This window comes from Artemia sp. Qi Xiang Cuo, chromosome 9 (genome assembly GCF_049724085.1).
Source record: "Artemia sp. Qi Xiang Cuo chromosome 9, ASM4972408v1, whole genome shotgun sequence".
In the NCBI taxonomy this organism is placed as follows: domain Eukaryota; kingdom Metazoa; phylum Arthropoda; class Branchiopoda; order Anostraca; family Artemiidae; genus Artemia; species Artemia sp. Qi Xiang Cuo.
The window spans coordinates 40379913-40405233 of record NC_142802.1 but is presented as its reverse complement, the minus strand read 5'-3'; the positions used below and the strand labels follow the sequence as shown (position 1 = coordinate 40405233).

Here is a 25321-nt window from a genome sequence, read left to right as displayed (position 1 = left end):
ATGATATAAGGTTCCTGGTAAAATGTAGCCGAGGGTCGTTTTGCCACCTTGGACAGCAGTTGAGCTAGGTGAATAAAATTTTCAGAATTTATTCAGAGCCTAAACTATACTCAAAGAAGATGTCTTAAAATATCTATCTCTACCCCTTCCCCCTCTTGAGGGCACTAACCTTCGACGAACTTGAACAAACTTTGTGTTTTTCCTATTGATTAGTTGACAAAAAATAAGATTGTTTTATTTTTCCGATAATAGTTACTTGATTAAAAAATTTACTCCCCCCCCCCCTTCCCCAAAAAATAACGATTCGCCTGGAAAAAAGCTTGCAACATAGGGTCTTGACAATGGTAAACTGCTCATTAAAATAGTTGAAGATTTTAGGACCAGCTATTATCCTCGTGGAAGGCCTACCCTTGCATAGTTTTGTCAAGACATCTCTTTACTTGCTTAGAATCCATTTATTATAGCCTTAAAATGATGATACGTTAAAAAGCTGTAATACGTTCTATTCTTCTTTTTTTTGAAAATTGGAGTTGATCTATTATTTTGCACAGCTTTTTCTTTAGGCTATGATATGACCAAAGACTCTTTCATAATCTACAAATATTCCCACAAGTGGCTCTATGTTCCATCATGCTATTTTTGCTGCATCTTCCAACAGTATGTAACATCTGCAAAACGTTTTCATTTTGGAAGGCAAATTGAGCGTTTGCAATCATTTTAGGGATGTTTTTGGCTAATCATTCTGCTAAGATCTTGCACCTTTTGACAACAAATGATTTTTTAAGATAAATCTTAAAAGGTAGCTCTCAGATGTTAAAAGGTAAGACTGAGCAGTAATACTTTGATCTTACCGCTCAGGCTTTTTTCTCCAGTTTCTAAGTTCATTCTGCTCTGATTATGGAAAATTAGCTTGTTTTCATAGCGCATAACAGACATTCTGTAGTTTGTGCTTAGTTTTGTTCCCTTAGTCGGACTTAGTGTGTTTCTGGGTTAGTTCGCATTCATATCGAGTCATTCTGTAGGCTGGGCTTAGCTCGTCTTGCCCAATTGGCCCATATTCACACACAATCATAGCTTATCCCGTTTTTTTTCACTGACTCAGACCGAACCTTAGACCTAGCTTGTTTTTAGTTTGGAGCTAGCTAGTTTTGTACCATGCTATTAAAATCCTGCAGCATGCTCGTTTTGGCATATTAAATCAGAACTTAACTGGTTTTCATACCATGTCACAGAAACTCCGGATTGAAATCTTTTTAGAGTAGGCAAGAACCTTGGTCTTTTTTGCAGACGGAGGAAACCGTGTTCCTTCTAGCAGCACAACATAACTTATTTCCTCTTTTTTGTACCAAATAAGGACCTTTCTCGTTTTCTGATCGGGTGTGGATTTGGCTTTTTGCAAAAAAGGACTTGGTCTGTTTTTCCATTGAGTCTGGAATTATAAGTTTTAGTACTGTTTCAAACCTTAGATCGTTTTTTTACCTACTCAGGGCTTACCTCGTTTTGGTGCTGACTCAGTACGTAGCTCGGACAAGTCAATACTTGCCTCTTTTTTAACTGCTTAACGAAAATTATGAACTTTAAACTTTAACCGTTTTGGCAACTAGTAGGGGTAAGTTTTTTTTTTAAGTTTGAGCCAAGTTAGGACTTGGCTCATTTTTGCTAAGATTTAGCAGTTAACGTTTTTTTTTTATCCTACTTTTTTAGCAATGTGGTAGGAATTAGCCCGTTTTCAAACCGCGTGTGAGAACAAGTGCAAAAAAGAATTCTGACTCGGATCAAAATAAAATACGCTCCGACTCGTTTTAAAAATTAAATAAAAAAAAACCAGTTTTTTAAACTGAAAGTAAGGAGCGACATTAAAACTTAAAAGAACAGAAATTATTCCGTATACGAAAGGGACTGTCCCTTCCTCAACGCCTCGCTCTTTACGCTAAAGTTTTTTATTGTTTTAAAAAATAAAGTTGTGAGACAGAGTCAAACGTTAGCGTAAAGCGCAAGGGGTTGAGGAGGGGCAAGCCCCTTTCATATACGGAATAATTTCTGTTCGTTTTAATTTTTAATGTCGCTCCTTACTTTCAGTTTAAAAAACTTGTTTTTTTTTATTTAATTTCTTATCGTTTTTTAGTTAATGCAGCTTTTATTTTGGCTCAAAGGCCATTGAATAAGTAAACAAAATTTGCATAAAAATTTTACTTTTCTTTTGCTAAATGACTGTCTCTAAATTTGGTTCTGACGTAATTTACAAATTAACTTAGGTAACGAACTTCTATAGGCTATTCGTAGATTTTTCTTCTAGCAAAAAATACAAAGTTGCAGGTTTTGGAGGATACGATCTTGAAATCTATGTAACAGAGTTTTCAGATACGCTTAATCTAACAGTGTTATTTTCATTAAAGTTCATTCACTTGTAGGGGGCTTTTCCTCCCTCTTTCAAAAATAAGGGGAGTTTTCTCAGGCTCGTAGCCTTTGATGAATAATACTAAACTTAATAAAATGTATATATTTAGAACCATCATTATAAGCCCATTCTTTTGATACATTTATTAACATCAAAGTCTGGTTTTTATCATTTTCGATTACTGTTGAGACGCAGTGCTTGTTTTTTTTTTATTGTTTTTTTTTTATTACGTATATTTTATTAATCATATGATGGGGGTCTCCCCTTATTCAATACAACGCTCTTTACGTTAAAATTTAAAAAAAAATTTAATTAACAAACCCCTGAATCACATCGGCAGTTTAATTAGAATAGATAGCTCTTTTGAAAGCGCTAACAAAAACTGTAGCGTAAAGTGCGTGATATTGACTTGGGGGTGACCCCCTTCGAATACGTTATAATTTCTGTTTGTTTTATGTTCTAATATTGCTTTTTACTTTCAGTTGAAAAAACTTTTTTTTTTAAATTTAATTTCTGATCTTTTTTTAAATAATGCTGGGAAATCCGGCACCCCCTTCATAGAAATGTCCCTTACCCCAAAGAAGCATCCTCCACGGAAAGATTATCCTGAGTAACCCTCTCCTCTACCCCCCCCCCACCAGAAAAAAATCCTTCCTGAAAATGTCTGTATACTTCCCAATAACCAATACAATATGTAAGCAATGGGCAAAGTTCATAACTTGTATCCCTTCCCCTGGGAACTGTGGGGGATTAAGTCATCCTAAAAGACATATTTATTAAATTTTCGACTGTGTTGAACAAAATGGCTATCTCAAAATTTTAATCGGGGGACTGTGAGAAAAAATGAGCGTGGAAAGGGTGGTATTTGACCTCCATTTTTTTAGTCACTTAAAAAGGGCACTGGAACTTTTAATTTCTGTTCTAATAAGCCATTTTATGATATTCTAGAACCACTGGGTCAATACTATTACCGCTGGGGAAAAGACAAAAAAAACAAAAAAACAAATAAACACGCATCCGTGATCTTTCTTCTGGCAAAAAATGAAAAATTCCACATTTTTGTAGATAGGAGCTTGAAACCTCTACAGTAGGGTTCTCTGATACGCTGAATATGATGGTGTGATTTTCATTAAGGTTCTATAGCTTTTAGGGGGTCTTTCCTCCTTTTTTCGAAAATCAGCCGAATTTTCTCAGGCGCGTAACTTTTGATGGGTAGGGGAGTGTCCTCCTCAAAAACATAATTTCTATGAGGAAATCAACTACGCCGAACAAAATGGCCATCTCAAAATTTTGATTGGATGTGTTTCGGGAAATGGTGGGCGTGGAAGGGGTGTTAGTCGCCTTCCAATCACTTTTGACTATTAAAAAGGGCACAAGCCACTCCAATTTCCAATTGAATGTGCGCTTTTCGAATTTTTTACGACAACCTCTTCGATACGATCTGCCATATTGTAAAGGAAAAACTTAATAAATAATACATTGTGTCAACATCGTTTTTATATACCCCCAGAGCATAACGTAAAACCCTTGCCCTGAGGGCTGTGGGCGAGTATCCTCCTCAAAAACATATTTTCTATCTGGAAATCAACTACGCTGAACAAAATGACTATCTCAAAATTTTGATTGGATGTGTTTGGGGGAATGATGGGCGGGGGGGGGGGGGCTAGTTGGCCTCCAATCACTTTCGAGTATTAAAAAGGGCACTAGCCACTGCAATTGCCAATCGAATGAGCCCTTTTCGAAGTTTCCACGACAGCTCCTTTGATACGAAGCGCCCTGGTATGAAAAACAAAAAACAAAAATAAATAATACATTGTGCCAACATCGTCCTTTACTTAGGCAGCGCGATTGCGCTGCCTATGATTCAGATTCAAAGTTCAAAGTTTATTTAGGTTTGAAAAGGACAAGGTTCAAATATGAAGCAAAGTTCAAAGACTGTAAATATTATTTGCAGTACTCTTAGCAGTCTTATATCTTTTTCTTTATGGTAACCTCTCATCACTTTCAAAAACAAACAAAAATTTCCTTAAACGCCCTGTCTATATGCTTAAACAATGGTGTTTGCCCGCTAGATGCCTCGTTTTACATCTCTTTGTTCTTGGGGAAGACATAAAGTCAGGTGAATCTTGGCCCTCTTTATTTTCTCAACTTATGCTTAAAAAACATTCTTTTATTAAGATCCCATCTACCATTCTTATGGATGCAGATGATATAAACGTTACACTTCCCTCACAAAGGACAAATCGAATATAAGCACTTGATACCATAGCTAACTGCGGACTTGGCTTTGTTGAATCACATCTTGCAACCAATTTAGCAAGAATGCATTTTGATACCATAGAGCCTGGATCATTCGTAGGTCACAGAATGGCATTACTGTAAACCGATATCTTAGTTCCCACCATGTTTTGCTGGGTTCTGATACCTCCTTGTATTAAATGTGCTTATGAAAACTATTTAAAGATACCCTAATTCTCGTAATTAAACCTTGTTCCCCAAAAGAAATCATATCAGCAACAATTTCCCCAAAAGTACAACTAGGACGAGGTGGAGTCAATTCATGAAAATGCAGGGAGCGAAGAGCTACATGTATTTTCAAATTCTAAGGGGGGATGGTCAATGTTTTCAATGAAAATACCAAAAAGGTATTTTTCAATGAAAATACCAAAAAAAGATTTTATCAAAATCTAGGGAGGGGGCAAATACCCCTACCAATTGAAACCCTACTAGGGCGCATATTCCTATTTACACTAAGTTTGTTTTGAGATCTGACAACCTCTTCTGTAAGAAATCCTATGGCAAGAATTAGGAGCCCCTCCCGTTTTCTGACCCCGATCCTCCCGTTTTCTGACCCCGATGCACAATAAAAAACTTGAAAACAAATTCTGATTAGCTTAAAAATAATCCTAGAAACCTTATTATTTGATTGGCCTAGACAAAATATAATTCGTCAGAAGAGACCAGAATGAGTTACTTGAATTGTTGGTTGTTGAATGTTTTGACTTAAAATTGTCAATTTTAACCGTTTAATTAGAATAAATATCTCTTATGAAATTACTAAAAAATCTTTGGCTTAAAGAGCGAGGTATTGACAAGGGAGTGAACCCAATCATATACGTAATAATTTCTGTTGGCTTTAAGTTTTAATGTTGCTCCTTACTTTCAGTTGAATAAACTTATTTTTATAAATTTAATTTCTGATCGTTTCTAAGTAATGCCAGGAAATCTGGCCCTACCTCCACGGAGAAACCCCCTTCCCCACGGAAATATCCTCTAGGCAATTCAATCCCGGGGAAAATTTACCTTTGACAATTACCCTTAACAACTCCACGCGTAAAATTGAGACTGGAAAGAGAAAGCAAGACATTTAAAAATAATTTTGTATAGGAATTCTGACAAATTCTCCCAGTGTATAATTTCCCCTGACAAGTTCACCCTTTGAAAACTTCCCTCCCCATATAAAATTACCCCTTGGAAAAACCCCCAACAAAAAATTCACCCCCCCCCCACTCAAAAATGTATACATACTTCCCAATAACAAATACTATGTGTAAAAATGGGCATATTTTATGACTTAAAGAATTTTCCCCTGGGACTGTGGAGTGGTCATATTATATCCAGAGGTGTACTTCAACTATTGGGCCTTTCAACTGTGATGAGCAGAATGGCTATCTCAAAATTTTGATCAGACGACTTTTGGAAAAAAGGGGTGGGGCAAAGTTGCCCTCCAATCTTTTTGGTCACTTAAAAAGGGCACTAGAACTTTTAATTAATTTTGGAATGAGCCCTATCATGATATTCTAGTACCACGGGGTCGATACGATCACCCCTGGGAAATACAAAAAAAAAAAAAAAAAAACAACAAACGAACAAACAAACATGCGTCCATAATCTTTTTCCTGGCAAAAATACAAAATTCCACATTTTCGCAGATAGGACCTTGAAACCACTACCGTAGGGATTTCTGATACGCTTAATCTGATGGCGTGTAATATTCTAATACTTTTAGGGGGTGTTTCCTCCTTTTTTCGAAAGTCAGGGAAATTTTCTCAGGCTCGTAGCCTTTAATCGGTAAGGCTAAACTTAATGAAACTTACATATTTAATATCAGCATAATATGCCAATTCTTTTGATATATCTATTGTTCTGAAAATTTTTTTTTTAGAGTTTCGGTTACTATTGAGCCGAGTCGCTCCTTACTTACAGTTCGTTACCACGAACTGTTTGATTGTCATCGAAAAAAAAACACTTTTTAAGTTGGTTTAAAAGAGCCAATGAAGCGTGGCCTAAGCACTAAATTTTTCTTATGATTGTATAAAAGCAGCTCTGCTGCAATTTTTTGTTATAAAATTGGCTTATTACCTTGAATTTTGACACTATCTTACCTGAGGGCTCTCTCCGTAGATGGTAGGAAGAATAAAGAGGTTGACTGATACCAGCAGAAACCCGGTTTCAAAATTCAGTTCCATCATGACTAATCGTTAGCGTGCAATCGTGGATATAATAAGGCTTTAAAATAATACATTAAAAATGGAATACAGTACGAAAATGAGCAGAATTAGTGACAATGTGTCTGTGCCACCTAGTCGAAAACTGACAAAATTTCTGATTTTGTTTGATAACACCAATTTGTTGTTTTTTCCTGGCCAGTTTCTGACTGGAAGGGTGCTTGTGGAACTTGAGGATGAAACTCCGGTGCTAGGTACGTTTTGTTACACATCAGCTAGGCAAAATACAAATATAATAGGTCTTAAGATAATAAGTTTCGGTAAAATTCTATTTTGTTGGCTTAGTTAGCATGTATATAGGCCTAGGCTAAAATGTGGCCTAAGTTAGCATATATAGGAAAAGCCTCTCTTTCATTCTATCTCTGAAACATTCAAAGTATGCACAAATATAAAGAATATTGAAGAGAAAAGAAACCTAAATTGTTTTCAATTACCTTACATGTAGCCTACATATGTCAGATAATTCCAAGCTTCGTAAGACACAAATAGCTAAACCTATAGCCAAGGTTCGTATATCTATAAAAAGCCACGCTTTCATTCTACCTGAAACCTGCGGATTGAAAAATATAAGGACGTTGAAGAGAAAAGTAAGAAAAACTATGTTTATTTAACCAAAATTAACTAAGTTTTTTAATAATTGTAATTTGAATTTGACGCTGTATGTATAGAGGGTATATATTTGCATATTAAGGGGGTGGGGGGAGTTTAAACTTACCTCTCATTTACATCAGAAATAAAATTTACCCCCCCCCCCAATGTGCAAACATATACCCTGAATTGGAATATACAGGGGAGGGCGTAAAATTCATTCCCGACAAAAATAACTATTATATTTGGAAAGAGCATAAAAAAGGCATTAAGTGCCATATTTATTTTGTTTGTAAGTTAATAATATGAATAACGAAAAATTTACCAGGATATCTATAAAACCTTCCTGATTTTGTTTTTTGGTTCAAATTTGCACTATTTTCCTTTATGAGCCAATTGTTAATGAGAAATAAGTACAGAAAATAATGCAAATCAATAAAATCAAAGTTTTGTATATAGCCTAGGGCTACATCTGACTCAATTTCTTATGGGGGAGGGGAGCCTGGGACAAAATTGTCAAAGGTATTGATCCTTAAATAAGGAAAAAGTGTTGAATGGGGAATGAAACTGTACTAGTCTTTGGGTATAATAGGCTAGTGTTTTATCAAACTGAGAATGCATGTGTATGATTAATAAAGTCGGGAAAAATTTTCATAGAACCTTTTAAACTTTACAAGTAGGGCAGGTGTTGATATATGGGGTTGAAAAGGTTTTGTTCACCTAGTACAATTCCCCATGCTCATAAAAAGTCAGTACCCTGTCAGGGGGGGGGGGTCAAATTTCTAGGAAACTAGGCCGCCGTGAAAAGTATTATTTTTTAAAGTTACCAGATCCGCTTAGTGGAATAATACTACATACAACCAAGTTTCAGGTCCTCATAAACTTGATGAAAGACCTACTACCGGTTAAAAATTTGGGTACTTTCGCATTATATGGGCCTTTCTAAAAAGTCAAGTTTGGTTAATGCTAATGAAGTAAAATATAATAAGATGACTATATAATAGTTTAGAAACAAATTTGGGCTATATATTTGCACATTAGGGGGGTGGGGGGGGGCAAAGCATTGCATATATTAAATACGTAACCTAACCGAACCTAGGTACCTTTTTCCCCATCTAAACTCCAAAAAACAAAACTTTAAATATCTTAAAACCACGCTAGACGAAGTATTTCTCTCAGCGGTGTCAATGAATCATCTTGTAAAAACGGGTTTTTCAAAGCGCCTCTGCCGTTTGACTGTAGCATCTCTTGTTGGACTTCTTTAGAGAGGCCCATATAATGCGAAAGAACCAAAATTTGTCTAATTTTAATGAGAAGTGTTGACCCTTTTGAAATCCCTCTCTGCCTTTACGTGCCACAAGCTCTCTACTAACACTAAATAACGACGCTGTGAAACTCTCAATTGGCTTAAATATTTCTTTTTTCGAAAAGCGCAACTGAAGCGAGAAGTTGATCAACTATGAAGCAAAATCCTTGATAATATTTTTTTTTCAAAGCTTGTATATCACACGGGGTTGCAACCGTAAATTTAATTTGATATACAAATTTATTCTTATTCCATTCTTTACAGCCAGTAGTTCTGAACAAAGGAACATTATTTTCCTTGATTCATGCAAATCAGTTTTTAAGCAAAACGCCCCATTTTGACCGAATGTCAGATATGTTTTTCTTTTGCAACCGCATCGGATGCATAGAGTTAAGAAAACCATAAAAAAAGAGTTCAAGGGTTCGAAATCATTTACCTTATTAATATGTTTAATTTATCAATGGTATGTCGCGAGTAGTAACCTAGGTGCTGATTTGAACCATACATTCAACCATACATTCACGCCTACAAGAATATGCTCAAAAGTGTAATAGATACGAACCATACATTCAACCATACATTCACGCATACAAGAAGCTCAAAAGTGTATACAATATGAACGATACATGAAAAAATACATGGAAAACCCACGCCTTTGACACTATACTTAGACATGGACATTGCAAAAAAAAGCTGGCATGGTAACAACCATACGCGTGGAGATTTTAATAAGGTGGCAAGGTTTTTGTTATTGATATGAATTGCACAAGAATGTCCCGTTTGACGTAGACATTTTAAAAAGCTGGCACGGTATAGAGTGGCCATGCATGTTATCTGGAAGATTGCCTTATTGTTGTCAATTGCGCATGGAATTACACTTCAGCTTCACGTGGACATTTTTTTTTTTTAAAGCTGGTATGGTATAAAGTAGTCCAACATGTTTTGGGAGTATGCTCGAAATTATATAACTCAAGCAGTGTTTTTCGAGCCAACATCCATTTTTAAGAGCCAATCAGAGACATTGGTGCTTGCTCAATATACGGTAACTCGATTGGTGATTGGTTAAAAATAAAAGGACTGGTTTTTTATTCGTCCTTGAGATTTTGTATAAAATATTCTTACCTTACGATTTAATTTTCATTATGATTTAACGTATCATAGATAGTACACTGAATATTATTAACTTTAAAGCAATGGATACTTCAATTTTCAATGTGAGTAGAGTTTACTAAATTTCTTAATTTATTTCCAGATAAAATCAGTTTATCAGTAAATTCAAATTCAGGGGCATAGGCCCCCCTCCCCTCCAACAATACAAACCTTACAATAGTATAAGAATACTCTCTAGAAAACGCAAAGTACGCTCTTTTTTCTATTATGTAAGCAAAAACCCTCCCCCACTACTCTGTAGTTTTAGTTATTTCCTTCAAAAATGACAGTTTCCTCATTCATTCTAATTAAAATGCGTTTTCTTTATCTGTTTAAATGGAAACTTCTGTGTTACAAAGGAAGAGTCAGTTTTGGGACCAAATTTCGCACGCTCATGTTATCATAGATTAATGGCACATGTTTATGAAATAGCAACAAGGGTGTTCCTTGACAAAGAGAGAAATTGTATTCTGGCCTAATCAGACGAAAGATATTCTATTTTCAATTGTATTCCATGATTAAGAGGGTTTTACGATGTGAAAAAACCAACTATTTCATCGCATGGAAAGTAAGGGAGGAGGGAGGGGGGAATTCTTTGTGCAGACTAATTTTTTCTTCTGTAAAAAAGGGGGGTGTCCAGGGGTGAAATTTTACCAGTTTTTTTTTCCGGAAACGTGAGCTAACTTTTAGATTAAATTTTAGCTCTTTTGTCTTAGGGATTTGCTCCTCAAATTTTTAAATTGAAAAATGAGTGTGCTGTGCTATTAGTAAAGACAATCATTCAAGCTTTTATCATCAAAAATGTGGAATTTTGCATTTTTGACAGAGTAGAAGGATTTTGTACGGGGATTAATTTTACCTGAGGAGGGGGGGTTTCCAAGGGATGAAATTTTCAGGGGTAAATTTTACCAGTTTTTTTTCCGGAAACGTGAGCTAACTTTTAAAATAAATTTTAGCTCTTTTTTCCTAGGAGTTTGCTCATAAAATTTTAAATTGAAAAATGTTTATTCTGTTCTATGATTAAAGACCATCATTCATGCTTTTATCACAAGAAAAATGGGATTTTATAGTGTTGACAGAGAATAACTATTTGGTACGTGGATTAATTTTACATGAGGAGGGGGGGTTTCCAGGGGTTAAATTTTCAGGGGGAAATTTTACCAGTTTTTGTTTTCGGAAACGTGAGCTAACTTTTAAATTAAGTTTTAGCTCTTTTGTCTTATTGATTTGCTCCTCAAATTTTTAAATTGAAAAATGAGTGTGCTGTTCTATTAGTAAAGAGAATCTTTCAAGCTTTTATCAGCAAAAATGTGGAATTTTGCAGTTTTGACAGAGTAGGAGGATTTTGTACGGGGATTAATTTAACATGAAGAGGGGGGTTTCCAGGGATGAAATTTTCAGGGGGAAATTTTACCAGTTTTTTTCCGGAAACGTGAGCTAACGTTTAAATTAAATTTTAGCTCTTTTGTCTTAGGGGTTTGCTCCTCAAATTTTTAAATTGAAAAATGAGTGTGCTTTTATATTATTAAATAGAATATTTAATTATTTTAACATCAAAATTTTTTAATTTTTCTTTTTTTACATCTTTTATGTTTTTTGTACTGTTAGTAATTGTCGTTTTGGAGGTGGGTGTCCAGGGTTGAAATTGTCAGGGGGAAACTTTACTGAAATATTTCTAAAGCACTACAAATAACAGAATCAACTTTAGAGGGCATTTTATCTGTAAAAGAGGGGTTATTATTTCCTTACTAAATTTTTCTTCTTTTTTAAGGAGGAGGTGAATTCATACAATTACTCTCCCCCCGAAAAGAGACCAAGATGGAACGATACCACATTGATGCAAGCTGCACGGCCATCCATTACAAGTTCTCTGGACCAACCAGGACCCTCTCGTGCCAGTGTAAGCTCTGCACAGACCTCTATATAACCTGGCAGAAAATTCAAGAGGGAATGTATGCTTTCTCATAATGCATCGGTCTTGTCTACTCAAGATCGTGAGGGAACCTCCCTTCATGCTTTGCCAGGGGCTTCAGGCATACAAATGAAGTTTGAATTTGTAAATGTAGGTATTTTACCTCTACCTCATACCTGATTATTTACTTAAAAATAAAATGCTAGGAGGAATTGAGTTTTGTGGATGGGGAAAAATGGTACGTGTTAAATATTCAGGTAAACATACGAGTAGAAAAATGCTTAACTATAAATAAGGGTATTGTGTTTTTCTGAACTTTCTGTGGGAGATGGGGGGTAACTATTTACTTTAAATAATTATAGGAGAAATTGAGCTTTGTGGCTGATATGGAAAAATGGTACGTGTTGAATATTCGGGTAAACATACGACTAAGAAACGCTTCAACATAAATAATGCTATTACATCTTTCTGAACTTTCTAGGGCGGTGGTAACTATTTAGTTTAAATAATTCTAGGAGGAATTGAGTTTTGTGGATGGTATGGAAAAATGGTACGTGTTAAATATTCGGGTAAACATACGAGTAGAAAAATGCTTCACTATAAATAAGGCTATTGTGTTTTTCTGAACTTTCTGAGGGAGATGGGGGGTCAGTATCTAGTTTAGATAATTCTAGGAAGAATTAAGATTTGTGGCTGGTACGGAAAAATGGTAGATACTAAATATTCGGGTAAACATACGAGTATAAAAATTCTTCAGCTATAAATAAGGCTATTGTTTTTTTATGAACTTTCTGAGGGAGACGGGGGGTAAGTATTTAGTTTAAATAATTCTAGGAGGAATTGAGTTTTGTGGCTGGTGTGGAAAAATGGTACTTATTAAATATTCGGGTAGACATACGACTAGAAATGAACATGATTTTTCAACTTTATGAAATAATCCTTATTTCACATAGAAAATAAACCTTTTTTCTATAGATTAATGAAATAGCAGCGCCATTGGATCATAAAACATCAACATTTAGAGGACCGGAACCGATTCTAGCACCACCACTGGAGTTCAAAGACGAACCTGAATTGGTTCTAGACAATAAGGAATGGCATAGAGGTTTCCTCAATTATTGTTTTGGAGGCATGAGCAGCCTAGATGATTTAACTTGTGACATTGACATGATGGAGGACCCGGAATGGACAGATAGATTTATGTGTGAGCATTTAGGGGATGTTACTAGTGCATTTGAACCGGGTCCTAATAAAGAAATTCCATCACAGGACCATACAGGCTGGCTTGATCAGCTATCCCCAAACAGCCTGGAATACATACTAACAGGCCTAGGGGACTTCATGCCATCTCCATCCATTGCAATTGAACAGACTGGGGGTGGTGCTATTGACAATTACGTGTCACCCCCCACCATTCCGCTTAATGATACACATAGTGCTAGTATTAGTAGTAGTAATACAGCAACAACACCAACAACCCTTCTTTCTTATTTTTTTCTGTCCAACTCTGACTTACACCACATAAAAATCTACAGCGCCAATCTTGGTGATATATTCAACTCTCTAGTGTTGGGGGATATAATAACAGATCCCTCAGCCATTACACATTTATATACTAATAAGATTCGAGCCACTCTTGAACAACTGCGGGGGGTGTGGGGGTGGGGGTCAGTTTAAAAGCATCAATAGCACTAAAAATATATTTTTTTAATGAAAATGCGGGTGAGATGTATTCAAAAAACTTGCACACAGAGATGTGGGCAATTCGCCCGCATTTATCAAATTATGGGGAGGTTTTTCTAAATTGGGCTAATAGTATTCAAAGTAAGTGGGAAAATTATAACGAGGGGGGTAGTGGGTCGGTGTTTTTATTTATTGCGAGTTTAAATGTTAATATTTTTAGATTTAGAAAGGATTTTATTTTAAGAGGTGGGGCTGGGAAGAGGGCAATTGAATTAAAATATCATTCAGATTTAGAGGGATGTCAGGGGGTACAAAGAATCTGTTTTCGATACGAGGCTACAGTACTTCAAGTATGCATTTTTAATTGGCACATAAAGACCTCTTCAAAAAGAAGTCACTAGGAAAAAGTTGGATAAAATGTAAGTTAATGGTTGGGAGGGTTTAATGTTCCCCAAAGTAGATTTTAATTATTTAAATCGTCAATTCCACGTGACAGTAAAAGGAATGGATATTTTCGAGTGGGATAGTGCATATTTTAAGATTGGTGTCACGGTGTTACAGTATGAAACAGAATTTGAGGAGGGCCAGCGTACCGATAAGAAGGGGGTATTATTTCCAGTGTGGGCTCCTTCAATTGAATCAGTAGAACATTGGGTGTTGCTTCTATACACTCCACCCACAGACTCCGATTCAACTGGTCATTTTAATCCAATTACCGATATTAGTAGGGTTCTAAGTGAGGGTAAGAAACATGAGGCACGTTATTACTGTCCAACTTGCCTCTCAAGATTTCGCTCTGATTTAAAGTTAAAGCATCACATGAAACACTGTAAACGTCATGGATACCAGGCTGTGGAAACGGTAAGCAGAAATAGAGCGATCTTACGTTTTAAGAAATTCCAAAACACGCTCCTGCAGAGCAATAAGATCGTTTTAGACTGCGAAGCTAAACTGACAGACGTGTGCAATCCGTCAAAGTCAAATCTTGTTAAAATACATTAAACCATAGGGGTCTCTTACGCTCATACACAACGAGATTCCAATAATACCATGCAAGAGCTGGATGTAGTTGAGATGTTGAGTGACAGTGAAGACTGCATGCGCTCAGCATTGGTCAGTCTAATCAAAACAGCAAACGCTGCAATTTTGCGCCTTCGTTATACAAACTATCATATGCTCCTATCACCAGATTACATACCGGCCATTAAAAATCGTAAAATGTGTTGGGTTTACAAGGGAGAATTTGATGATGGTGTTGGGAATGGGGGAGGTGGAAGGTGATCGACCATGATCATTTGTGGCAGGAAAATACATCGGGAGGGAGTAACTTTAGGGGGGTAGCACATCAGTCATGCAATTTAAACGTTAGACAACAATATTTCGTACCTGTTTTTATACACAATTCCAATTACGACTTAAAGTTTGTTTTACCGGCGTTGGCCCGCATTGCCAAGGGAGGAGTTGTGGATAACGCATGGATAGATGGTTCTTTTTCGTATAATATCATACCCAAATCATCGGAGAAGCTACTACTGCTAGTATTCATGTTGAAAAAAGTAGACAAGGGTAACAAGTGCCTGAATAAAATCCGTTTTTTAGACTCTTTCAGTTTCTTCCCCAAATCTTTACGTCAATTGATTCAGGTACAGAAAAGTGACAATTTTGATATCTTCCCCCTCCTCAAAAAACACGTCACCGATGATGAAATTTATGATTTATTAACGTATAAGGGTATATATCCATACCATTATTACAACTCTGGCTCAAGGCCAGATTAGGTGTCATTACCGCCCATTAAAGTTTTTTATAATTCTCTTACTGAGATTGAGTGCACCACTAGCGATTACGAATTTGCTAAGAAGGTTTTGGCTATGAGTGGATGTAAAAATGGATAGGATTGTTGTAAAATCTGCTTAGCTAGTGACTTAATCACTCTTGTGGACATTCTATGCAAAAATACGGATAAAATCTATGGGGAATTTGGGTTGGATTTAGGTTATTATTTTTCCCCTCCTAATTTGATGATGGACTTGATACTTAAAATCAGCAAAGAAGAAATAGGTCTGATTGCCAATGTGGATCAGCATCTGTTTGTAGAGAGATCAATGAGGGGTGGTTATGTTTTTCACGGGGACCGTATCATGAAAACTGATCCGACCGGACAGCACACCGATGAAAAGACGGACGCGGTTTTTTTGGATATGAATTCTCTTTACCCATCGGCAATGTCTCACTACTGTTTGCCATATGGCAATTATAAATGGCTTGACAATCCGTGTGCTCCGAATTTCCCCGACATTGCTAGTGTTGAGGAGAATGGGGCACAGGGATGGTTTTTTGAAATTGACGGTGAAATACCCATGGAAATCCATGACTCGGTAAAAGACTTTGTTTTTCCGTGAATAAATAGACCGGTGGGTAGGGACTCTCTGAGCCCCTACAATTTATCTTTAGTAGAGGACGGGAGTATGCACTGGGTACCTTCAAAACAAAAACTAATTGCCGACCTAAACCCGAAACAGAATATCGTTGTTCATCACGTGCTATTGAAATGAATGGTGTCCAATGGTTTCAAGGTTACAAAGATTCATAAAGCCCACCAATTTGACTAAAAGTCCTACATGAAAACGTTTATTGACGCCTTTGTCAGTAAACGTTCAAAAGCGAAAATAAAGGTTGAAGAAGAAGTCTATAAACTCATCTTAAACTCAGCCTTCGGTAAAATCTGCGAAAGCATACGGGGTCGGGGATCCCAAACCAAATGCTGTAAATAAAAGTGTTTTATATTATTTCAAGTGCATTATTCTAATAAATGTTGTATTTTTTCTATAAATAAATAAACAAAAAAAAGTGTGTATTTATTTAAGTGTTTTTTCTAGTGCCTATGTAAATTTTGTATTTTTTATTATAAATAAATAAAAAAAATGTATTTTTTCATGTTTAATGTGCTTTCATGTTCAATGTAGTATTTTTTAAGTGTTGTTACTTTTTTATGTGTGTGTGTATAATAAAAGAAAATATGATTCTTTATTCGTCTTCATCTCATTATTATTCTTGAAAGGAGTACTAGTAGGGAAATCATTTAGTCATTAGACAGTCATAGTCTACAGTTAGTTGTCTAGGTGAACTATTGAAGGGAAGATGTATCAATTTAAAACACCATTCAGATCGTTTCTGTGTGGGCCGTCAATGTCGGGCAAAAAAACACTATTAACTAAAATAATTGAAAATTATGATAAAATGTTTGTGGAAAAGTCGAAAAAAATATACTATTGTTACATTTTTGGTAGGAGTCATACGATAAAATAAAAGCAATTGGCACGGCGGAATTGGTGCAGATACAATTCATACAGGGACTTGAGGTTTTCAGCATTATTGAACCAAACTCTTGGCTGAATATTGACGATCTGGCTGAATCTATTGAACAATGGTCCCTGGAAATGCTACAACTGTTCACTGTTCACTCTCATCATGAACAGATTTCCGTTATTCTAGTTCTACACAATCTCTTTCATCAGAGAAAATGTATGCAAACACTTGCATTGAACTGCACCTACTATATCATCTACATAGTTGTTCGTGATTCTAGCTCGCTAATAACTCTCAATAAACAGATATAACCCGGCGCCCCTAAATTTCTGCTCTCAGCGTACAATCAGGCAACTAATAAACCCTACGGCTATATCCTATTGGATCTTAATCAAAATACACCCGAGGATCTGCGTGTAGTCACAGATAATTTCGACGATGAAATTACAGTATATCTCCCCGTGAACACTAAAAAGACTTATTAGTTGCTATCATGACACTGAAGAAACTACGTGAAAATAGACATCTGTTTTCAGTTCTAAGCACTTCAAAACCATCGCTTAGGAAAACCATACTAAAACATGGTATTGAAAATGATTTCATTAATATAGTATCTGAACTTTATTTGAATTTGACTGAGGGCAAGGTTCAACTTCCAGAAGTAGTTAAGCAACAGGCAAAGCAACATCGTTCCATTGTACGTACATCGGCCTCTAAAAAGAAAGGAAAGAATTTTAAAAAGAAACGACTTCTTCAGGCGTGCGGTAGCTTTTTCACACTTTTACTGCCAATAATTGCAGGACTTGTAAACAGTTTTCTCTAGAGAGAGAATGGCAAAACCCTATAAATTGACTCCAATAGAACTGGCTCTCTCACCCGTGGAACACTTTGAGAAGAATCTATGTAAATTCATTGACAACGAGAATATTGAGGATGATAAAAAACTGCTTTTACTTCAAGATGCACTTCACCGAGTGGACAAACATAAGCCCTATCAAACGAAGCCCAATGGTATTGATCACAAAAAGGAATCATCTCCTCAGGATTCTGCTGCTGCTGCTGCTGGAACACAATTAAAGAAGGAGGAATTGGATTCAATTGTATTGAAAATTGGAAATCTAATGCCCCACTCATATCTTTAAAATTTTACACGACTCCTAACTTATCTCATGGAAAGTGGTCAAGATCATATTAAAGTTGATGGCAATGGGAAAGGGATTATAATTCGGGGCAAGAGCTATAATCTACTTGATTTAATCTATGATATGGTTACAAATCGTAAAGGACTATTATCATTTGACGCTATTCTATACAACTTTCTAAAAACATTAAACTTCCTGAACAGTTTTATTAGCAATAGACAAGTTCTAAAAAAATAAATGAACTTGCATCATCATCATCATAAACAACACCATTAAAACAAGAAGAAGAAGAAGAGGATTTTAAATTAATCTTGGAAAATACTAGCACACCTAGTGTAAACTGGACAATGATGGGGAGGAAAAAGCGAAAACTTATCATGTTACCATCACCATCCACAACTATTATACAAAAGGGTAGCGGGAGTTACACAACGTGTTTACGTTCAAAATCGTTGAAGTTCTGAAAGGTGCTTATTAAGATATTGGCGAGGCGGGGAATTTAAGTTCACCCACCACTCTTTCTAAGGTCACTGGTGTTAAAGCTAAAATTGTACAAGACTATTTACAAAACGAGTCAGGATACACTCTGCATCGAAATCATAGACATCGTGTTAATCAATATCGAAAAACTAAAGCCTTTTTCCTATTGCATATAATGCAAGCATATCTCCTGACTCTAGATGAGATTCAACGACGTTACAATACACCATACAAGTACATTCTACTTGCAATCAGTGTTTATATTCGTTATGCATATGCAATTCCATTGCGAACAAAGAGAGGCGTTGAAGTTGCTCAGGCTATAGAAAGTATTCTCGAACAGGATTCGTAAAAATTCAAATAGATCGCGGTAATGAATTTGTTAATCCCCATGTTGCAAAAGTACTAGTGAAATATAGTACACTGCTCTATCATGGTCATAGCCCCATAAAGGCTGCATTGACCGAACGATTGATAAGAACTATTCGACTTTTAATTTCAAAATATTGTACATTGAAAAATGCACCGGCTTTTATTCACGATTTAGATGAAATCATGTTGATTTATAATCAACGACCTCCTTGACCAGGGTACAACTCAACCCCACCGGAAATTCATCAGTCTTATCGTGATACAATTGACACTTCTCTTAAACAATATTGCAGTGAATCGATTTTCAAGAAGAAAAATAAATTCCTTGTCGTTGATGCCGTTTGAGTTAATAGAAACAACTAATGTTTTTGAAAGGGGAAATACTTGTGGTCCACAGAACTTTTTAAAGTGGCAAAAATCCTAGACACTAAACCCATAACTTATCATTTGCGTTATGCCAAAGATGAAGAGATTCTGGGTGGGTTTTATGACTATGAACTACTAAAAGTAAAAAATAATAGTGAAATTTATCAAATTGAAAAGAAATTAAAGACATGCAGTCGTTGGGGTTAGAAACAGTTACTTGTTTGGAGCCTAGGATACTACTCTGGTTTTGATTCTTGGATCGGTGTTGAAGATATTGACAATGCTCAATGATTTCTTTGTAACTTTTATGTCCAATATTTCCGACCCTCTCTACAATAACTTGAATACGACAAGTGATTTTTGGACGAAACTCTAACCCGCCATAAAATTTGACGGTGCGTATGAAGTGGCTCTTGTCGACTGTATTCTCAAAAATACTTATGACATCCTGAGAAAGGATCGTGTGTATGATATAAAAGTTATACCATTCGATTGGACACTCTGTCGACTATGAATGGGTTGAAGCACTTAAATCTAGCGAATACCCACATGCCAAATTGAAATATATTGAATATGATGAGATGAGAGATTTGTGTCGTACAATAAATAGAAAAATCTCATATCGTAGAAATGGTACATTCCATTTTAATTATTCAATGAAACACAATAGGATTTACATTAGCTCAGCTGTTGATAGTGAAACATTTATTCTTAATGACAATCTGAGAGATGTTCTTGGCTTTAAACATAATGAGATCAAAGGGAAAAACGTTGGAACAGTTTAGGGGATGGATCAAGTTATTTTTGCTGATTATCCACCTGGTTTCGCCTCGGACTCTTGCATATTTCTCTATGCATTCTTTGTGGAAACATCGAGAGTTGGTAATTCAAATGTACCCTTCCTACGTGTTCTTGAACGAAAAACAACTCATGAACTTGTTCATCACTATAATATAAAGCATCATCAGTATGTTCCTGTAAACACTTCGTATTTGGAAATCTGTCAGTTAACACTAAGAAGTGAATTGGGGGATCCTCTAGCACTAGCAGAAGGCTTAGCAGTGATTAAATGTCATTTTTGACCCATTGTCAGCGACAGCACAATCACCTAAAATGAATTATAGAAGAATTCCATTTGTCTGTCCCGATATCGATTGTTATGTTGGTGCTCTGAGTCCCCGTAAAATAGGCAATGGATTGGACTACTACACGGGGCGTACTACAATGTCTGGCTATGGTCTTGGTAGCTGGTTTGCTAGGCTATTTCGTTCTGCACTACCCCTTGCCAGAAGATATCTTGTACCTGCTGCATCAAATTTTGCTGCCTCGACACTACAGAACTGGGGGTCGGGCAGAAATTTCAAGAAGAGTGTTAAAGAAAATATTAGATCTTCAGAAATAGCTAATGGTGAGCAATTAAAATCGTGACATAATGGGGAGAAAATAAGAAAAATGCATGTGTATTATTCCCTTATGAGTGTCAAGCCATGTGAGAATCGCATGACGTTAACAAGGACTTTGAAGAATAAACCAAGTAAGATCAGTAATCAGAAGCAGAAGAAGAAAAAGAAAAAGATTGTTAGATCAAAGAAGAACTTCTTCTCTTAAGATGACTTATCTCCCCCACAAGGAATCATATCTATCAATTAGTTCCTCATTGAATCTATTCAATGCTGAAAATGTTGATGTCAGTGTCACGTATGGCTACTATGAACAATTTCACCCCCAACAACCCCTCTCGGAAAATATACACTTTCAAATATTTTCCGATGAAGACTATTTAATTGATTTGTCATCAACATTTATTGATTTAAATGTTGCGGTGAAGAAAAAGTCAGATAATACAACTCCAACTGCTGGCGATGGTCTCTCCTACGAGAACTGTATTCTACACAATCTGTTCAAACAAATTAATGTATTTATTAATAGAAAATTGGTGAACACTAGCAACAACTTATCCAACTATGCAAGCTACATATAGTTTATCATGATGACACCAAATACGTACAAGGAGTTCAGAGGTCAATCATTTGGCTACGAATATCGATCAGGTGTTGATACTGACGGTGAGTTGACTGCTGCGGTGAGCAAGGAATATCATCTGGTTGGAATATAAATAATTGGATATGCAATATATCCCAATGGTTACCCCCAAATGTCAAGATTGACATAAAGTTACAGATGGCCCCATCGAACTTCATTTTGAGAAAAACACTTACAGCAGAACCCGATGCAAATGTCATTATGAAATTGGTAATTTTCCAGGTCCAAAAACAACAGGTTATGAGCTCTGTTGCATTGGCAGTGGAAAAGCTAAGAGCCAATGGTAACAACATTAAAATTCTTGTCCCCCATACGATCACCAATCAACTTCTCATTGCCACCGGCTCTCTCAGCTATAGCGATTCATCATTTATAAATGGAGAAATCCCATCAAAATTGGCTTTGGCCTTTGTTAAGAGTGCCAGTGCCGTTGGACCCTCGACTGAATCCCCCCATGATTTTAATTTTTTTGGTCTATCTAGCCTTGTGTGCAAAGTGAATGGTATTCCACTGTACACTCTATCATTTGACAAAAAATCCTATAGAACTCTGTACGAGTTGACCATGCAATCCCTAGATCATGACTCTCAACTATTGGAAAATGGAATAACCGATTCAATGTTTTCAAAAAATCATGGGGTAATTGTTTTGGACTTGTCGGGGACTCAGGATATGAGCATAGTACGAACAGGGAATGTAAGTTTAGAGTGTACATTTGCTGATTCTTTGACTGAGAGTATCACGCTAATATCACTGAGTCAATTTGAAACCTATTGGGAAATCACACCCGACGGCAGTGTTCTACTACACCTAGCACCATGAACACAAACCAAATAATCAACGCATTTAGTATGGATCCATAAATGTCCCAGTACAAGTCCTATTGCATAACATCGGACTTCATTGAAAAAATTCCAAGTGTTAACAATACCCTAATCATTGTTAATAGTAGGCCATCGACTTGGAAGACCGGCCAGTGGCTATGCATCTTTCAAACAGCGAAGAATATTGAATTTTTTGATCCTCTTGGCCTATCGTATAAATTCTATACTCTATACATCAGCAACTTTATTGAAAGCAGTGGGAAAACCATTATTCAAAATCAACGAAGAGTACAGGATTTAACGACTAAGACATGTGGCTTTCATGCGCTACTCTTTTTCATGTTCAGATGTCGTTGATATACCTACAAGTAGTTTCTCGACATCTACGTTGACTTACCTCGATTGAACGACTTTCTAGTGGAAAATATACTTACAAGCGTATTTAATATTGATTTTAGTGCCCTACGAATAAAATGTTCTAAAAATGTATGTGAAATTGTTTATTAATAAATTATAAAAATTTATATACATGATAAAACGACTTTTCTACTCTTTAGATTTCATTTTCTACTAGGTATAGGTATTTGTCGACAACAACTAATGCATGTAGATTATCTGAATTCACCGTGTACTGATCCTGATGTACTGCAATGTCAGGTTCACATTTTCTACAGTAGAGTGTAACTTCACTCTTGTTATATCTCTTTGTATAGTCAATGATACTATTCTAATTCATTCTATAGAATTCACATGTTTCAATTTGCTTATTTGAAGCAATTTCACAAACAGTGTCCTCAAGTGTCGAATCACATTCCGTCACAGCCAAATAAAAATCAGTGGGCTTGTAATCATAACACCCATTGTCTTCACAACGATGACGTAGAAACCATATTTTTTGTTGTTCCAACAGTTGAATCGCTGACCCGGTTCCTCCTCCCAGAACAATCTAAAACCACGACGATACCAATTACGTAGTAATAAACTAAAGTCACGCTTAGGATTCTTTCCAACCACGCAGAGACATATATTATCCTCTTGATTACATTTATCATAGTGACAATTGGAACATAGGCATACTCTAGGATGAGAGTCACCCACCTCTTCAAGACAGAAATTACAATCTTTTATTTGTACAGCATATAATCTATGCAATTTACACGGGCTGCAGAATCTACGCTCTTCATCATGCTCAGCAATCATTTTGTAATTCTCACATGATGACCAACTGCCCAGTGTGTACATACATAAAGGACATGTATGGAACATTTTTTCATGTGTTGACACTCTCACTGCCACAATGAAACTGAGCTAGGCATCAACAAAAATTGTCTGGGATAGAGAGAGAGGAGTAAATCATCGTTGAATGCCGTCTTTCTCATGAAAAAAAGTCCTAAATTTCTAAACTAATGTTTAAAAGCATATCCACAATATCATTTTGCCGTGTTGTGATCAATATATCAATAAATTGTGTAAATGCATTTGGACCACGATGTAGAAGCTTCATACAATAGTCTAATGATGGAGAATCAGTTTTCATTATATCGACAAGCATACCCCGAGAAAATATCTTCCCTTTGAATAGACAACTCTAGAAAATCGTCATCTAGAATCAAACGTTTTTCCATAAACACTAGATTCCTCATGATTCGCTCTTCCTCAAATCTATCCATTTTGTAGAGTCCTAACACTTTCACAACCAACTTTAAACTAAGCAGAATTCTTTCTACTCTAAAAAATATACGCTAATCTACTATAGAAAGAAAAATACCTTTGATTTAGAAACAATTTTATTGAGCATAATTACAACAATAGTATTAACTGATTCATTTTGTTCTAATGCATATATTCGTTATGACATCTAATACTGCCTGATGTTTATTTGTATGGACAATATTCACTTTTCCAGCAAAACATTGTTGCTCCTCCTGCTTAAACTTGCTTAATGATATCACCTGTCTAATATACATATTGCCAGATTTAAGGCATACTCTACAACCTCCGGTAATTTCTCCAGCCACATTTGGTACTCGTATATCATTACTGCTGCCGACTCCATCATTAATCTCTAATAATGTAAATGCACCACTCATTTTTATCTACTAATATCCTCTCAAATAAACTATTCTCTCTGAATTCAATTCTCTTACTAATATGAATTTTAACGAAAACCAGCCCTTTTATTCATATCCAATCACCAATCAAGTTATCGTATATTGAGCAACCATCAATATCTGTGATCGGCTCCTAAAAAATGGGTACGTCCAACGATACATTCTTGTACACTTCTTATCAATAACAAAAAACCAGTTTCTTGTACGCTTCTTATCTATTACACTTTTGAGCATATTCTTGTAGGCGTGAATTTACGGTTGAATGTATGGTTCGTATCTATTACACTTTTGAGCATATTCTTGTAGGCGTGAATGTATGGTTGAATGTATGGTTCAAATCAGCACCTAGGTTACTACTGTCGTGACTGAATATAAAAATAAACAAAGCAAAATCAGCAAACAGACACCCACCTGGCAGTGGCCTTGAATCATTTTTTACATTTTCTGAAATGATTTTGATTTTGATTCTATCAGGAAACTAGTTCACGCAAGACGTTATAATGAATATACCATCTGAAAGTTTATTTGACCGATTTTCGAATCTACTTATCTAATTACACTTGCGCTTTCTCTGTTCAATTAAAAAGAAAAGGTCTAACAGTGGAAATGGTCACCCTAATGATAAATATAATATTGATAAATTTAGAAAATTCTGTTGGATGTTGATAATGTTGATATTAAGATAAGACAATATTTTGCTGTGAAAAAACACTGAGCCCTGGCTATTCTACTTTTAGCATCTTCATTGCTCCCACCGTCTTTACTAATAACAACGCTGACAAAATCAGTAAATGGAAAAAATTCAAGGGAATTATATAATTTGGGCTATATAACCTGAATTTTACGGGGGGAGGGAAAAATGTAGTGCTTTTACTGGTTCAAGTTTTCCTTCCCATTTTTCAAGAAAATGGTTAGTCTGAAAGCAGTGTTATTACAATACTAAGGGCGGCTGAAAACGAACATCCAGAGATGAGACATTTTTACATATAGTTGCATCCCATTTAAGTTACTATTTTCCGTAATGTTAGAAGTCAGTTGAGGAGAACTAACCATAGAGAAATAAAAAATTAACTCTGACTTATATGATAATGTCAAAGAGTAGCTGAAAGCGAACATCCAGAGATGAGACG

General features: G+C 35.9%; 1 protein-coding gene across 2 annotated transcripts in view; it reads left to right on the top strand.

The window, feature by feature from the left end:
* The first annotated feature begins 6884 nt into the window (after positions 1-6884).
* The window catches only part of Vdup1 (arrestin family protein Vdup1), a 217409-nt gene continuing 198972 nt past the window's right edge, over positions 6885-25321 (top strand). For both annotated transcript variants that reach the window (XM_089094027.1, XM_089094026.1), the window contains exon 1: positions 6885-7100. In XM_089094027.1, the coding sequence (XP_088950153.1) occupies positions 6929-7100 (172 nt within the window). In that variant the 5' untranslated portion in view covers positions 6885-6928. The remainder of the gene's footprint in view (positions 7101-25321) is intronic.